A 16,571-nucleotide genomic window follows, 5' to 3' on the forward strand; every position below is an offset into this window, starting at 1 on the left:
ACCACTCTCCTCGGGATACCCCTCAGAGAATCCGACGGTAAAACACCGACAGTCATGGGATGAATTTCGTTACATGTAAATACTACCATCAGTATTGCCAATATATATACTTCAATTGTCAAAAACGTTATATTGATCTTCTAGTCTCTTTATCCCGAAATAAGTCCATTTCTAGCTATACGCATTTATATTGCTATGAAGGGTCTAGGAAATAAAGCGAGCACATAAAACTATTGTAATAAGGAATATTGTTTATATCATCAGGCTTCCCATCACTATTTTATAGTAAAAAAACATATGTGAAATCTAAAGAGAATTTAAAGCTACGGACATTACGAAGCAAGTAGTTGTACTAGGTAGAAGTGGAACGACTGGATGACAAATGTATGTTGCATTTGTTAACTAATTCTACTTGGAGCCTTGTATGTATTAGGTGTCACATGATATCTTGAGTTTTGCAATATGTCATATTTTGATAATTATGATATCATTATTAGAAATAATCTACGTATTCCGCTGGCTACACCCACCAAAAGAGACAACAACGCCATTGACAGCCACCTAGCCAGTTATCTTCCCCCTCTGTCTCTATACCTCTTCATATGGTTTAGTTTCTTGCCCTCCACTATTTTAGCGAGCCATTCTTTCACCATCTTCTCATCTCTTATCCTGACCATTCATGAACTATATTAAGGAGAAACTACTTGCTGAGCTCTGGAATATCATAGTAGTCTTCTTCAGGAAATTTCAATGGATAGTGTATGTACAAATGTACTGTTTCAACACATCTGAATTTTCACTTAATTACTCGAGTTGTCTACCACCAGCAGTAGTTTCCCAATTTAAGTATTGCAAACATAGGTCTGAACGGAACACAAGGGGTCGGTCAGATGCAAGTCAGGCGAGGCGGCTGGCTAGAGGGGAAAGGGGAAGGGGAACGGGAACAGGGAAACTAGGCGCACCAAACAGCAACGCCCATTCCGTTAGTATCTTTACTGTCGGACACCTCGATTTCTCAGTAATTTCTCCTTTTAGCCTAGCAGCCGCGGCCCCCGTGCAGGCCGTGCTCGAGAAAATAAGGACACCAGCAGCACGAAAGAGGAAAAAGGAGAGCGAAAATCCCCAATCCCCTCCACTCCGATCCACTCGAGCCCTAGCCCCGAATCCCCCGGAGCGTCAGACTGAATCCATTCGATTACCGCATGGCAGGCTCCGTCTGCATCTGCTGATTCCCGGGATCGTCTCCATCGACGCGCTTGCCGCAGCCATGGAGCCGCGCATCGGCAACAGGTTCCGCGTCGGCCGCAAGCTGGGGAGCGGCTCTTTCGGGGAGATCTTCCTCGGTTCGTGCACAATTACTCTCAAAGATCTTGTTTTGGTTCCAAAATCCCCGTCTTTACCAGCGGCTGATGAGTCCTTTTTCCCCACCGTCGGCCTGGGTCTCTCCGTGTGGATTTGCAGGTACCAACGTGCAGACCAACGAGGAGGTCGCAATAAAACTGGTGAGTTTCTTAGTATTTTTTTTCCTGATTTTGCAGTCTTGGGTGATTTGCGATTTTATCTTGGCAAATAAGAATAACTGATCTAGTGTAGTGTGCGCATGTTGAATTATATGTTCCATGTAGGAATTTTTTGCTTCGTGCTTGTGGAAATAGTTATTTCGTTTGATTCAACTAGCAGCTATTGCTCGACTAACTCACTTGTTAATGTATTTTGCTAATGCACATGGTTGGTAATACACACACATAACTAATAACCAGCTTGAGAATGTTGGTATGTTGGCCGGAAACTTCTGTTTAGCTGTTCGAGTTAAATTCTTATTGTCTTACTATGAGAATTAGAAACATGGGCCATATCAATGTTGCTGAAGAAAGAATTCATTGCTTAACTATGTAGATTTTGATTGTGGCAGTTATGGACTTTATATGGTGCCATGCTATGAAATATGTGTTAGGCTTTTTTTGGCATCTTTTTATTGTTTCCATCAGTCGGCTTCATGCATGGATGGATGACAACCTTGTTGTTTCTGATGTTTTATCCAGGAAAATGTCAAGACAAAACATCCTCAATTGCTTTACGAGTCAAAATTATACAGAATACTTCAAGGAGGAAGTAATATTAAAACGCACTTTGTTTTATTTTTATCATCACCTTATTCACTGTCTTTCTTTGGACATGGGTGTTGACTCTCATTTTCGATCTATGTGCAGTTGGAATTCCAAATGTTAAGTGGTTTGGTGTTGAGGGTGATTACAATGTTTTGGTTATGGATTTACTGGGACCAAGCCTCGAAGATCTTTTCAGTTTTTGTAACAGGAAGCTGTCCCTCAAAACTGTTTTGATGCTTGCTGATCAAATGGTATGCTTCATCATTAAGACATGACTAATTCTCTATTCTGTTTGCTTGCTTTCTATATTTTATGTTCAAGTTTCCATGAAGCATTAATGCTGTCCAACATAATCTCATCTGCTTTAATTTATTTGCTTGTAGTATTAACATACTCTATTTTCTTAGATCAACCGAGTTGAGTTTGTCCATTCCAAGTCATTCTTACATAGAGATATCAAGCCAGACAATTTTCTCATGGGCCTCGGAAAAAGGGCAAACCAGGTGATTAGTTATATCCCTGCGATCTGCTTTTACCCACGTTTTTAAAAGCAGGTGCATTTAATAAATTGCTTTTAATCTCTGTATAGGTTTACGTTATAGATTTTGGACTTGCAAAGAAGTACAGAGATACATCAACACACCAGCACATCCCATACAGGTAAACAAGCTATGACTTATTTACTCGAAACAGTCATATAAGTTTATATTTCTTTCCATTTTTGAGGTGTACCCACTCTACAATATCCTCAACAATATATTTTACTGCTGTAGTTCTGATTCTGCCACACTGGATCCCTAATTATTCTATCCTCATGTTTGAGATTTGTTCCATGTACCTCTCTAAATTCAAATAAATGAACATAATCTCTTTGATTTCGGAAATCAGCTCCATTTAAAATACATGAACCTTCAACCTTGTCTATTTAAATGCAGAGAGAACAAGAACTTAACTGGAACAGCAAGATATGCAAGTGTGAATACCCACCTTGGAATTGGTAGGTTTTATTTTAATGGTCAATACTGACTCCTTTATCCGGTGGTTCCTATTTCGAGGCATGCAGTTTCTGGATTCCTGGCAAATTTCTCTTGCCTTTCTGCATCCTTTCGTTTTGATACCACTATTGGTGTTTTGCTTCACATAGAACAAAGCCGGAGAGATGACATGGAATCTCTTGGATATGTACTGATGTACTTCTTGAGAGGAAGGTTGTTTAACAAAACCTGGTTCATTGTTTCATTTCTGACTTTGTGATGTATTAACACATGGTTTTATTACTGTCAGCCTTCCTTGGCAGGGTCTGAAAGCTGGGAACAAGAAACAAAAGTATGAAAAGATCAGCGAAAGAAAAATTGCTACTTCAACTGAGGTAAACCATTGTTCTCTAAAAGTAACTGTGTTTACCTTTGGCATATTGGTTTTTATTGTGTTCCCTCAATTGTTGCAGGCCCTCTGTCGTGGATATCCTACCGAATTTGCTTCTTACTTCCATTACTGCCGCTCACTACGCTTCGAAGATGCGCCAGACTATCAATATCTGAAGAGATTGTTCAGAGACCTTTTTATCCGAGAAGGTTGGTTTACTGTTTTAATTTTGTTAATACATTCAATATTTATCAAGGACGAAACAATGTTTAAGAGTTTCAGTGTTGCAAAATCCTAACCTGGAATTATATGTTTCCCATAATGCAGGCTTTCAGTTTGATTACGTTTTTGACTGGACAATCCTAAAGTACCAGCAGGCACAGATGACCAGTGCTCCTCCTCATGCAATTGTCAGTACATCAATTTCTCACCCTGTCACCTTTCTTCAACGCTGCAGTGCTGTACACATGGGTTTTTTGTATGACTATTTGCTCATAACCACTTATTAGGCTCCAGCGGTAGGACAAAGCTCTGGGATGGCTCCTGTGGCAAACAATAATAGGCATTCAGGTTTGATACTCATTAATTCTTATTTAAGCAGTCTATACCAAATACCACTCATACATAGTTGCAGGATCCGCCCCTTCATCTTGGATGTTAGAATTCGGAATTTCTGATGGTATCTTGCTACCTGTTTCTTTTGTGAAAAGATAAATTTCAAGCAACCTGTCATTAATTTACCGATTTTTTTTGGTTAGTAACATCCATGGAGTCAGATTAAATATCACTCTTTGGGAAACTTAGATATAGTTCTAAAAAGGCTTCCAGCTACAAAATTATTACAGTAGTGACATGATGGTAGAAACTAATTATATTGTGTGATCCTAGCTTCTTTAATTTTGTGTTGCATTACTCCAAGATCCTTATGATCTTAAAGCATTCAAGTGGTAATGAAATAATTGTTTTTGCTGGTCAGTGCCTATTCTACTCTATTACCAACCTAAGGAATTCTATGTAGTTTTGATTGTCTGATAACTTTATATAGGCACTGAAGAGGGAAGGAGAAGTGGGTGGTCAGACATGGACGCAACGCGTCGGCAGGTTCCACCACCGGCTATAAATGCTGGCAGCCTAGCCAAGCAGAAGTCCCCTGTTCAACATGAGCAATCGACATCGAAAGATGCTGTGGTGAGTTGTTAGACATTTTCATGTTTTTTGATATTGCTGTATGATGAGAAGCAGCGGAGGACTCTGGAGCGCTCGTGTAAGTTGCTATGTATTATCTGACCCTTAAATGACATGTAGTTCTCCAGTTCGACTTTTTTGGGACGTTCAAGCGGATCGTCAAGGCGGCCTGCTGTCTCTAGTAGCCGAGAACCAAGCACTGAAGCGGAGCAAACGCGTAGTCGTACTACTGACGCAAGCCCAGGGACATTCCAGAGGTCAGGAGCTCCACGGTGGAGCCCGCAGATGCCTGACTCCTCGGATGGCAGGCGCTCGTCATCTGGCAGGCGCCACTCATCTAACCTGAAGAACTACGAGTCCACTATCAGGGGCATGCAGGGCCTGAATTTCGACGGTGATGACAGGGTTCACTATTAGCCTCGTGTCTTGGGACCGGACAGGGTGCATCAACGGTGCGCTGCCCCCCATATGATGCCCCATTTACCACCGGCTGATGAGATGGAAGTACCGAGGGGTGGCTGGCTAATAAGAGGTTTGGGTGAGTGAGCCTAAGCGTGTTGGGTTGATGGCTGTTTGAAACTGTGTCGATGGCTATGCTTAGCCTCCGTTGTACAGTTTGGCATTTGTTTAATTGCGCGGAAGGGCGCTGAGTCCTGTGAACGATGGGGATTATTCTAAGATTTGTGCAGGTTCGCGTTTGATGCAATGTGCTGCTTTGGAATTCAATGTCCGCTTGGGAAAGCTTTGAACATTTTGGGAGAATTTATCACTTTTATGGCGCCGGCTCTGGTGCAATTCCTAGATTTCGGCAACTGCAATGCCTTGCCTCTTGAGATTTTTATGGTGCTTGTGACAGTTCTGAGATTGTTAGTGTGAATGTGTGATTTGGTCGTCGGTTAAAACTTGTGCTTTTTTGGAAGAACGAATGCTCTGAGGAAAATGTACATGTTTGTTTGACGGGATCGTACATCCATGGCTGACATGGTTGCTTTCGGTGTGGCCATTGGTTCTGTTGCTGCACTGCAGTAACCAGGAACTTTCCTGGAGCTTTGGTTGGCAATTTGTTGATTCATGCTGCTGCGTTGGCAATGACCGTGGCCAGCCAACCAAAGCCAAGCGGTGAAAAGGCCTGGGTCGGTCGGTAAGAAGTAGTAGCAGCCATGGAAATTCTGTGCTTGGCTAATGCCTGCGCGCGGCGTTGGCGTCACAGAATGACAACGCGAAGCGATTCTCAATGGTTTCGTACGGAGCCAAAAATCCAAAAGCGTTTGACCGCGGCGGCACGTGCCTTGAGTTTTTGCCTTCACTTTCTATGAAGCTGCATTGCTGGTCAAAAGAAAAGCTCAGTTTTGTTTTTTTTTTTCAAGTCGACTGCGGTCTTTGTCGTTCTCGAACTCACGGTACAGTTCAATTTTTAGTTAGGTTTGACGAGGATCAATCTGAAGTGACCTGCATGTAATGCAGGGGTGGTAAAGAGCTAAGATTTTGAACTAATCTAAAGGTCGGACTTTGGAAGGGTTGAGCTCTAATATAATATAATTTTGAACTAATAAAGTTTTATTGGACTGTGAAGAATCCACTAGGGCCATGATCCATTATCACCGCTACCTGCATGTCTGAGAGAAGGACGACGAACTGCGGTTCATTCCAATTCAGGCCGTGAAAAGCAGCTGAGCCAACTGATTTGGGAGGCGTTCCGTGCTGTCCTTGCTAATCTTGACTATAACCAGAGCAGACAATAGCAGATGACTCTCACTCTATTCGCTGTGCTGTGACTGGTGGCTGGTGTTGATTTGTTGTGAGAGAAAAGTACTGCTGGCTGGCTGGTGGCTGGTGACTGATGGCTGGTGCTGGTTTGGTGTGAGAGAAAAACACTATTGGCTGGTTGCAGCTAACAGAGTGTCTTTCTTCCTTTCAGATCAACAAAGCAATTAAGTCTCTGCAGGTCACAGCGTCTGTACACGCCGGGCGGCTGCATTGTGTGTGCAGCCATTTTCTTAATTACAGTTACAGGTCAGATCAAGAACAAAAGCAACAAAGATTACAAAAAACAAATTAGTGTCAAACTCTAGTTACCTACTGTACACCGCAGGATCCAAAAGAAGCAACGGTTAATCAATTCAGTGATGGATTAACTGTCGAGTTGCTGGCCTTGCTGCTCTTGCTGCTGGGCAGCGTGAGGCGCACCGTCAGCGGCCGGAGGCCCAGGCACTGCTGCTTCAGAGGCCGCGCGCCGGGGCTCGCGGCCATGCCCATGTACTGCACCCGCGGCGACAGCCTGATCCGCGGGCTCGGGCGCGGCGACGGGATCGGCCCCGGCTGCGCCGCCGCCGCTGCCGGCCTGTTGGGCGACAGGTTCACCTGCTCCAGCGCCCGGCTCTGCAGCTCCGCCGGGTAGTCCCGGACGCAGCCGATGCGCGCGCCGGCGCCGCTCGTCCACTTCACCTGCGCGCGGCCGCTGATCTCGCCGCTCACGGCGTCCGCTGCCTCCGCCGGAGCATCAGTTCCTTCCTCTATCACCGCCATCGCGGCCGGACCGGCCGTCTCTTTGGGTTCCTCTTCCTGCTGCGACGACGGCTCGGCGTCCGAGGCCTGCTTCCGCTTCAGCGACGGGTACTCGTCGTCGTCCACCGAGCATCTCTGAACGAAGCATCAGGCGACCATTCGTCGTCAGAACAGTGCAAGCAGAGTGTCCACCAGCAATTCCATCGTTATATTGACCATCAAGAATGATGAACAATAGATGGAGCATATAGATACCTTGACGTTGGTCAGGTCGACGTTGTGCTCCTGCAGGAAGCTGATGAACTCGTTGAAGTTCTCCTCGGTCGGGAGGTAATGGCCGCTGTACGGCCAGATGGCCTTGAGGACGCCGTCCTTGGCGACCAGCCTCCCGGCGGCCGACGTCGCGCCGCCGGCCAGGAAGCTGGAGTGCTGGAACTGGCCCTTCTTCTTCTGGCCCACGTAGAGCGACCGGCTGGTGCTGAGCACGAAGATCCACTTGGACTCGTCGGTGGTGTTGACGAGGAGGCCGCTCTGCAGGTACGTCAGCCTCCCGTCTTCCACGACCACTTCGTAGGCGGCGCGCTCGTTCTGAATTTTCATTGGATCGCGTTCACAATCGCAACAGGCTGGTTCAGTCAGTCAGCCACGAAAACAAACAAACAAACAAACTGACGCGACGACTTTGATGGATGGAACGAGGCAACGACGGCGACGTACGCACCATTCCCAGGTACATGACGAGCTGCGAGTTGAGCTTGGTCCTCGGGCAGCTCGGGTGATGGATCTCCCGTCCGGCTCCAATGTCAAGCCTGATCGGCAGGAATGCCCAATCAGTATTCGGTAATCAGGAGGAGAAGAAACGCATGGCATCAGATGAGCTATGCACACGCACCAGTAGAAGAATGGCTCGGTGCTGGAGGTCTGGAACCAGATGTCGTAGTAGAGATGCAGGTTGTGGCCGTAGCGATGCCGCGGGTCGATCTGTTGGTCGTTGCCATGAACAGGCACGGAGCATGAATCATACTGCTACGTATTGAAGTAGATGAGAGGGGCAATGGGAATTCAGGTTGCGCGTGGTTACCGCTTCGAGCCAATGGCGGAGCGCCAGCTGCTGCGCCTTGTCGTCCTTGCAGAGGCCCTTGCCGACCTTGGCGATGCGCTTGCCGGCCCTGACCCACCGCGACGCCGCCGTCTCCTGCTTGCCGCCGGCGAAGAAGGATACGGACTTGCGGTCCAGCGACGCCTGGTCGTAGAGCTTCCACCACAGCTCCTCCACCACGATGGCGCAGTCGGCGAGGCTCCGGCGCGTGCGGTGGCCCTTGAACATCTTCTGCACCGTGGTGGCGGCGGCCTCGTGCAGCGGCGAGCGCGCGCCCTGCTCCGGCGGCTGCCTCCGGGCGGCGGCGAGGGGGCTCTGGGGGCCGAGGGCCAGCCGCCCCGGCCTCGCGCCGTGGATGCGGCGCACGGGCGACGGCGGCGTCGGCGGCGCGGCATGGTCGTCGGCCGCCGGAGCACGGGCGGCGGCGCAAGCGGCGTCGGGCTCCCAGGTCTTGAAGCTGAGGATGGCCCGCTCCAGGCTGCTTGCCGCCGCTACCTTCTTGGAGGAGTTGCTCCTGAGCAGCTTGGGCGACCTCGCCGGCATGTCGTCCAGGAGCTTGGGCGACGCGGCATTCCGATCGGCTGCCCCCGGCGGCGACCGCAGAGGCATAGGTTCCTTTCCTCGATCGGCGCGCGCGCCTTGGAAGTTGGAACTGAGCTGGATTTGTTGGAGGCTTGGAATGGATGGATGCCTTGCTGTTCCGGCGGCTGGGCTAGCTAGCTGCTCCGTGATCTTGGGGCGATGGATCGGAGATGGAGACAAGACGAATGGTGCGTCTGCATATATAAGTGCGGCCCAGGCCGCTGCCGCGACGAGCCGACGAAGGCGACGGGCGCGGGGGGGGGGGGGGGGGGGGGGGGGGGGGGGGGACGAGTCCACGGAGCACCGCACGCACGCAGACGCAGCCACGCAGCGGCGAGGCGACGTGCGCGGGCGGGTGGTCGCGCGCCGCGGATCCGGTCGCACCCCCCGACCCCGACCGCCAGCCCAGCGCGCTCAGCTCTGCAGGCAGCTCGATCGCCCGGCCGCCGGTAAAACCGCGTCGGCGTCTGCGTGCACACGCACCTGCCCTGCCTCGCTCGTCTCGTCTTGGTTTCCACGGCATGGGTGGGCGGCATCCATCGGCGCATGCCATGGGGGCTCCATCGGTAGGAATAGGATGAAATTAAACCGGCCGCGTCGATGGGTTCTCGTCAAACGCACGCGCATTCCCTCCGGTCCAACCGACGATCGATCGCGCGCCCAGGGGGTCGGGTCCGGACTCTCGTCGCGGTCCAACAGCGACCGCTTGGGTGAATGTCTTCCCGGAAGAATCCACTGACCACTGCGTGTCTCCGGCCGATCCACTGACCGCTGCGTGTCGCGCCCTCGCCGGCACCGGCCGGCACGGCACGGATCGGAGTATACTTGGTGATTGAGGAGACGGAACAGAGATCGCGGGAAAGCTACTGCCTGTATTTTCTCGTCAGTCGTCACCCAACTTTCTCAGTCCGTGACGAGTTTGTAGGGTTCCACGGACGTGGGGGCAAGGAGGTGACGGCGCGGCCAGTTAGGCGAGGGTGTCAGGTGGTCAGGGCGGCTTTGTAGCGACGCTAGTTGAGCTGCTGCTAGGGACAAGGACGGGAGCAGGACGGCACCGGCCGGCGCGACGCGCCAGGGCGCCGTGCAAGATGGTTCTGGATCCTTTCGTAGCCAGAGGCGAGGAAGCGGCCGGGCCGGGGTGGAAGCACGCACCACAGCTCCGCCGAGGCTATATATCAATCGCGCTACAAACTCTTGATCAATCGCCTGAAGAGGTGCCGGTTGCCATTTCAGCCCGTGGCGGCCCAAGTACGGCTGCTCCTTCCTCCTCCGTCTTCCCGCCGTCGTGCTCACGCTGCACTCACCGTTGTTCGTTGCCGTGCTAGGTTAGGGTTTCAAGGTTCGGGCCTCGGGGGGGGGGGGGGGGGAGTCACCACCGCCCATAGAGGGAGGACTCGGGGTGGCGGCGGACCGGCGGTGGGGACGGGTTGTGGGAGGGGCGTAGCTAGTCACGGGTGGCGGAGGACATCCGGTGGAAAGGGCAGGCGGTGGGGGAGCGGCGCTTCTCGACTGAGGTTGTGTCGGACTTGTGACGGTCAGTGGTGGCGGATCCAGCGAAGAGAATGGGCGCGGACGGCGGGAACCGCCGGAGTCGAGGTGGATGGCGGGCGGCGCGGGGGGGAGAAGGACGGAGACACGTGAGGCGGGAACGGCTCCGGCGGCGCGGGACAATGGTGGGCGGCGCGTGAGAGGAGAAAGGGTGAGTGGCTTTTTTTTCATGGGCCGCGCACCGTCATCTTCAGGTGGTGGATTTGGTTTTCATCACCGGAAGCGATATCCAATTGGACCCCAGAGAGATGTAGGGGTGTTTGTGAGAGCTCTGCTCTACCAAAAACAGCTCCACTCCATGAAAAATCCAAACAGGTTAGCCAGCTCCGACCCACTCCACTCCATATTCTTTTTTTGGAGCTCCTCAAGAGGTGCTCCACCAAATAGTGGAGCTGGTTGAGTTGGGTAGAATTACCTACCACGCTACTGGTTATGTGCTTCCCGTACCCCTCCGGAGGAAAAACAAAAGGAAAAAATCAACTTTCTTTCCGCCTCATCCCCCGCCGGCGGCTCCTCCCACCTCTGCCGACACATCCCCCCTCCACCGCCTCCATCTCCCAATGAGGAGCTCGAGGAAGGCCGTGTAACAGCCCAAAAAATTTACCAAAACAAATCACGCGCTAAAAATATTTTCAAATCTCTTTTCATCATTGAGCTCAATCCATCCGAAAATCGTCCCCGCCCGATCTCCCAATCTCCCGAAAAACCTGTCCCGTCATCCGAATCCAATCGTCGTACCATCTCCCTGTTCTTCCTTGTTCCGCGCGTCACGCCCGACCGGCGCGCGTGCTCGTCTAATCGCGGTCGTCGCCGCGATCGGCGCCGGCGCGATCTCCCTCCCTCTTTCTCTCTATTTCTCCTTCCCCGTTTCTTTTTCTTTTTCATTTTCATTTTTCCTTTCTTTTCTCCCTCCTTCTCCCTTCTCCTCCATCCTTCTCTGCCCCCCGGCCACGCGCACGCGCGCGCCTGCCCAGCTTGGCGCCGTCCACGCACGCGCGCGCGTCTGCTCCCGGCCTCCCCTCCCCGGCGCCCTGCTCGCCTGCCCCGCACGCCGTACCCCCTTCCCAGCCCACGCGCGTGCCCCGGCCCACGCGCACCACGTGGCCGCGCCGCTCGCCGCGACGCCCGGCCGCATGCCCACGCGCTGCGCGCGCGCCCTGTGCGCAGCACGCGTTCCACGCGACCCCGGGGCTCGCCGCACCGCCACCGCCTCCCTGTGCCTCGCCTGGCCGCTTCGCTGCTCGCGCCGCCGAGCCGCACTGCAGAACAACAGCGCCGCCGCCTCGCCGCTCGAACCGCTCGGCGACAAGCACAGGGCCCGGGGCCCCTCCACGTGCATGCGCACCGCTAGGACCTGCCCGAGCCGTCGCGTCATCCTGGTGCCGCCGCGAATCGCGCCGCCGTCGTGCCGCGACACCGAGCGCCATTAAGGCTCGCCGCACCGCTCGCCGGCCTCCGCCGCACCCCGCCCGTTCCACCGCCTTATCCCGCCTATAAGTAGGCCTCCGCGTCGCTCCCGAGCTCCACAATGCCGACCGCCACCTCCAGCCCTCCTCCCTAGCTCTGCATCGCCGCCGCCGCAAGCTCCTCTGTCCACCGCCGTCGGCCCCCGTGGGCCGACCTCCTCGCTCCATCCCAGCCCTAGGTGAGAAGAGCAGCGGGGTACCCTCGCTCCCCTCGCCGTTTCCCCCTAGCCCTAGCCGCCACCGGGTCCCACAGCGCCTTCGCCACGCATGCCGGCCGCCCGCCGCCGTGGCGCCGCCACCCCTCAAATCGAGGAGGGGAGTCAATTCCCCGCGCTGCCCTGCCCCTTTTCCCCTCCTACCCGGCCGCCGCCGAGCCCCCAGGCTGCCGTACGCCGTCCCTCCCCCTCCCCTGTTTTGGTCGCGGGGGAGAGGAAGAAGGAGGGCGTTTTGCCCAACCCCCCCTGCCCTTTTTTCTATTCTCTAAAGGGCTCCCCCCTATATGTTCCTTTCAAAGAATGAAAGGATCTTGATCACGCGATGTCGTAGCCTAGAGGGGGGGTGAATAGGCATTTCTTCAAAATTTGGTGCTTAATCCCTGCTGGGACTGCCTGGACCGGTCAGATCAGTATACCAGACCGGTCAGACCGGTCTATGCAGGCAGACAGTCCAGTCAGCGGGAACAAGTCCCCTCTCGAGATTGAACCTATAACAAACTTGGGATATGTGTCTTGCAGAGTATTTCTAACAATAGAAACAAGTCCCTACACACAAGTAGAGCACACCCAAGTAGATCGAGCGGAAGCACAATTCAATCTCAAAACTGTAAATGCAAGGTAAGTAAATCAAACCGAAATAGAGATGATGCAATGAAGACACGGTGATTTGTTTGACCGAAGTTCGGATTCACCCCGTGCACCCACGTGTGAATCCTACTCTCCGTTGAGGAAGCTCGTAGTGACCCCAAGGTCAAGCTATCTCCTCTTCTCCACTATATGACCATGCGCCCTCTTGGCACATGATCGAAGCCGCAATAAACTTGCCGTTGCTCACCACAACCTTGGGAGCTAGCCGGCGACGCCTAGCCGTCTAGGAGCCGATGCTCCAAGAGTAACAAATGCTTCAATCGAGTTGGCCGACGCAACCTAAGTGCTCAAAGCTTGGGATGTTTCTCTCTTGCTCAAATGACTCTCAAGGAATGGATTCACTCAACCCAACTCAAATATTCACCTTGAATCAAGCAACTCTCACAAAAGAGAGGTTGGGGAGGACTCTCCAAGTGCTCACAAGGCTCTCAAGATGTTCTGAAATGTTCTAGCATCAGCACCCACAAATGGGTGAAGTCATGTGGTATAAATACCCCTTCTCACAAAACTAGCCGTTGCCCTGTCAGTGTTAGACCGGTCAGACCGGTCCCCTAGACCGGTCAGACTGGTCTATTTTGAAAACTAGCCGTTGGAGGCACACCCTGCTCAGACCGGTCAGACCGGTCCCTTAGACCGGTTAGACCGGTCCCTCTCTGTTTTCTGCAGTTAGCTCTCACTCCTTAGGCTAAACTCTCTAGGGACTGGTTTGAGCACTTTTGGTATTGTCTAACCTACTGATGTTGCATCCCTCTTAATAGTACGTCATACCTATACTCAAGTGCATAAAAGAAATATATAATTTCCACAATTACTTGAGCTTCTTCATAATATGATCATGCCGACTTTTCTTCGATCAATACCGTGAGGGCATCAACATCTTCTTTTTTTTTTAGCATACCCGCTTTGAGCTAGTGACTTTGAATCTTTATATTGCATAGGAATGAAATCCACCTTGATTCACAAGTCACCTTCTTTTCTTGAATAATGACACTCTTCAACATAGAGCTCTCCATGACTTTAGGATCTCCAGCCTTTGACCCGTATCGGTTTCTTTGCTCCCCCAAGCCATCGCTTGTGTAGCCTCTTGAAACACGCCTCTCGGTCCTCTACCTTTATCCTAGCCGTCCATCTTGAACTCATATTGATTTGTGTCATGCATGAAATCTTCATTGTCAATTCGAATTCTCAATTCAATCTTATATGCAAGCTTTCCAATTTGAGACATCATATATGCATCAACTCATGTCTCATTCTCTTTTGCCTTGCTTGCTTTTTAAGTTAACATCCATTTATCACATGTGACAAGATCTTCTATATTTGAGACTATGCATAAGCATATCACGTCTCATTCACAAAATCTTTACTTGTCACTTTGAATCCCATCATAGATCGAAACAAGCCTTCGCAAATATTGGAGCCTTCATGTCAATCATGAGTACCTTGCTCTCAAATTTCTTTTACAACTTTGCTTGCCACTTTGAGTCCCACATTAACTAACAAACTTCAACAATATATTAGAGCCTTTCATATCAAATATGAATACCTTGCTCTTCCATTTTTCTTTCTCATTCTAGCTTGTCACAAATAATGATTGCCAATGGGACATACACATTTGCTTGCAATACATGAGCTATATCATTCCACAAATTAAATACCTGCTCATAATCTCATGCCAACAAGTTAGTTCTTTAATCGTGTTGTCAATCAATACACCAAAACCCACTAGGGGCCTAGATGCTCTTTCAAAGAAAAGCCCTTCTCTTTTATTTATTTAGCGAACTAGTCCCTCCACCATATAAACAAAATTCCAAATATACCCCTGACCCTTTTTAATAGCCCGGTTATTTTCTAAAATTCCAATCAAGCCCTTGCCCTTTCAAAAAAATAATTACAAAGAGGCCCTTGAACCCAGGTTTAACCTCTAAACCCCTCTTCGACCTATCATTTCATGTGCCAAACATTCTCTATTTGACCTGAAACTTTACCACGCTATCCCTAACATAATTTCAGCCATGCTATTAGAAAACCGCACAAAAATATTACTCCTATCTCCATATCTTAATTGTTCCCGATTCAAGCTCAATGATAAAACCTTTATTTCTTTTTCTTGATTGTGTTCTTGCTTGTGTGCGTCGTAGATCACGGTGTGAACGAGAGAGAACCCGTCGACGAGCAGTACCGCGGAGCAAGTGAATGAGGACCAGTTCTGCGACCCCGAACCCGAAGGACAGTACCTCAATCAGGACTTCCCGGAAGGCTTCGAGAACGGCAAGTTCAATCTCATCCTTTGATGCATATTTGGTCCCAGTTTTATAAACACAACCTATTGGCCTGTTTTACAAAACTGCATATGTTTTGACTGTGAAAACATAGTTGGATAGCCACCCCTTGATTTGTTATATCCATTCCTTAACCACCTAGATTAATGTCTGAATATGAGTTATTCTGTTTGGATGTTAATCACTGCTAGAACGCTTAGGACCTCGAACCCGGTACAACTTGTTTTATAAAAGAAAAAATGTGTGAGTGTGTGGAAAGGGAAAATGTGAAATTTTTGAAAGATGGGTTAGATGGGATGGATGGCACTTCTGTGTGAATTGCCAAATGGTGTGCTCGTACCTGTGTGGTTAAGCAAGGAAGGAAGATATCCATCTTGTCACAATTAAGGACCGAATTGGTGTGTCATCTTGCCTAACTCCATCATCGTGCAAACCACTCGACCGTTGTATGGGCAACGGCTTAGCATAAACCCCACAAGTTGGTCTGATAGCCATTAGGAGTGCTGAGAGCAACGGGTGATCAAGGAGAAGGGATAAGATCGTGGTGATTTATGCCCCGGTTAAACCTCGGTGATAGGTCAATGACCCCCTTGGTGGATCCCGTGGTGGCTAGTCAGGTCTAGCTAAGGTGGGTAATGGCTTTGATGGGATCTGCACCGACACTAAGGTGATCGTGTTGTGGTACCCCGTTTGTGGGTAAAGTTGCACACATCTGCAGAGTATAAAATTTATTCGAATAGCCGTGGCCACGGTACTGGGCGAGTTACGGTTTGGTCACACAACTAGTGTTTCTTCTGGGAATGGTTGGGTTGGTGTGAGTTATTTTGGAAAAGTGTCCGGTAGTTGTGCCGTGTGCTACGGCAGATGAGGAGTCCGGTAGCAATTTAAAACTTGGATCCTGTGTGAATCAACCCTACGTGTTACTCAGTGCAAGATAATGGCTTTTGAAAACCCCTTTCTTTCAAATAAACCCATACATAAAAATTAGCTTTCCGCAAATTAAACCCTAGCCTTATCCTTGATTTACCCTATGCATTATAATCTGTTTATACCCTCTCCGTGGGTGTGGTTGGACTTGCTGAGTACGTTTGTACTCACCCCTTTCCTAATTTTTACAGAGGAAGATCCAGACTTCGTTCCCGAAGACGTTGAGTAGGGGTTCCATCCTGCACCCAACCTTGCCTGTGGATAGGTCACCCACAGGAACTCTGTATGGCGCAAGACTCTGATGACCTTTTCGTAGTTAATATCATTGTATGGGTTTTAGTTGTTATCCTCGCGATAGTGGCGCTTCACTGCCCATTACCGCATAGAGTTGTACGGTGATGTACCATCTGATGTAATAAATATGTTATCAGCCTCCTGGGACTGATATTTGTATCACATTTAAGTCTTCTCTTATGAGGGGACGCTTCAGGCCGCATCGCGCCTCCTCGTCGGATCCATCTCCAACGTGGTTCTACTCCTCATCGGCCCATCTCTCGCGCCGCGCTTCCTCCTCGCCGGTCCATCTCAGGCACGGTTCTACTCCCCGTCGGCCCATCTCCCGCGATGACCTCGAGGACAGGCGC

At 50.5% G+C, this 16,571-nt stretch overlaps 2 protein-coding genes across 3 annotated transcripts; one reads left to right on the forward strand and one right to left on the reverse strand.

The window, feature by feature from the left end:
* Positions 1 to 959: 959 nt before the first annotated feature.
* LOC120700434 (casein kinase 1-like protein 2) lies at positions 960 to 5,459 on the forward strand. Of its 2 annotated transcripts, none has more exons than XM_039984671.1 (14): positions 960 to 1,343; positions 1,462 to 1,502; positions 2,043 to 2,112; positions 2,211 to 2,359; positions 2,516 to 2,611; positions 2,698 to 2,768; positions 3,044 to 3,105; positions 3,253 to 3,316; positions 3,393 to 3,477; positions 3,556 to 3,682; positions 3,801 to 3,883; positions 3,983 to 4,043; positions 4,519 to 4,661; positions 4,779 to 5,459. In XM_039984671.1, exons 1-14 carry the CDS (start codon positions 1,268 to 1,270, stop codon positions 5,073 to 5,075), a joined length of 1,425 nt encoding a protein of 474 aa, XP_039840605.1. In that variant the 5' UTR covers positions 960 to 1,267; the 3' UTR covers positions 5,076 to 5,459. The 2 variants fall into 2 exon arrangements, with proteins under 2 accessions (XP_039840605.1, XP_039840606.1); XM_039984672.1 differs by having other exon boundaries at positions 987 to 1,343; positions 4,787 to 5,420.
* Positions 5,460 to 6,548: 1,089 nt separating this feature from the next.
* On the reverse strand, positions 6,549 to 9,000 carry LOC120700433 (IQ domain-containing protein IQM1-like). Its single transcript, XM_039984669.1, has 5 exons — positions 8,245 to 9,000; positions 8,056 to 8,144; positions 7,885 to 7,972; positions 7,419 to 7,751; positions 6,549 to 7,298 (listed from the first exon to the last, which is right to left on the reverse strand). The coding sequence occupies exons 1-5, from the start codon at positions 8,869 to 8,871 to the stop codon at positions 6,774 to 6,776; spliced, it is 1,662 nt and encodes a 553-aa protein (XP_039840603.1). The 5' UTR covers positions 8,872 to 9,000; the 3' UTR covers positions 6,549 to 6,773.
* Between the last annotated feature and the right edge of the window lie 7,571 nt (positions 9,001 to 16,571).

This window comes from Panicum virgatum, chromosome 3K (assembly GCF_016808335.1).
Source record: "Panicum virgatum strain AP13 chromosome 3K, P.virgatum_v5, whole genome shotgun sequence".
Taxonomy (NCBI): domain Eukaryota; kingdom Viridiplantae; phylum Streptophyta; class Magnoliopsida; order Poales; family Poaceae; genus Panicum; species Panicum virgatum.

Excerpts from the sequence above, each read along its gene's own strand:
- LOC120700433 (XM_039984669.1), bottom strand. The coding sequence starts at position 8,871 with ATGCCTCTGCGGTCGCCGCCGGGGGCAGCCGATCGGAATGCCGCGTCG. Across the intron at positions 8,145-8,244 it reads TCCGCCATTGGCTCGAAGCG|ATCGACCCGCGGCATCGCTA; the intron begins GTAACCACGCGC and ends AACGACCAACAG. Across the intron at positions 7,973-8,055 it reads ACCGAGCCATTCTTCTACTG|GCTTGACATTGGAGCCGGAC; the intron begins GTGCGTGTGCAT and ends CCTGCCGATCAG.
- LOC120700434 (XM_039984671.1), top strand. The coding sequence starts at position 1,268 with ATGGAGCCGCGCATCGGCAACAGGTTCCGCGTCGGCCGCAAGCTGGGG. Across the intron at positions 1,344-1,461 it reads TTTCGGGGAGATCTTCCTCG|GTACCAACGTGCAGACCAAC; the intron begins GTTCGTGCACAA and ends GTGGATTTGCAG. Across the intron at positions 3,317-3,392 it reads ATGTACTTCTTGAGAGGAAG|CCTTCCTTGGCAGGGTCTGA; the intron begins GTTGTTTAACAA and ends TATTACTGTCAG.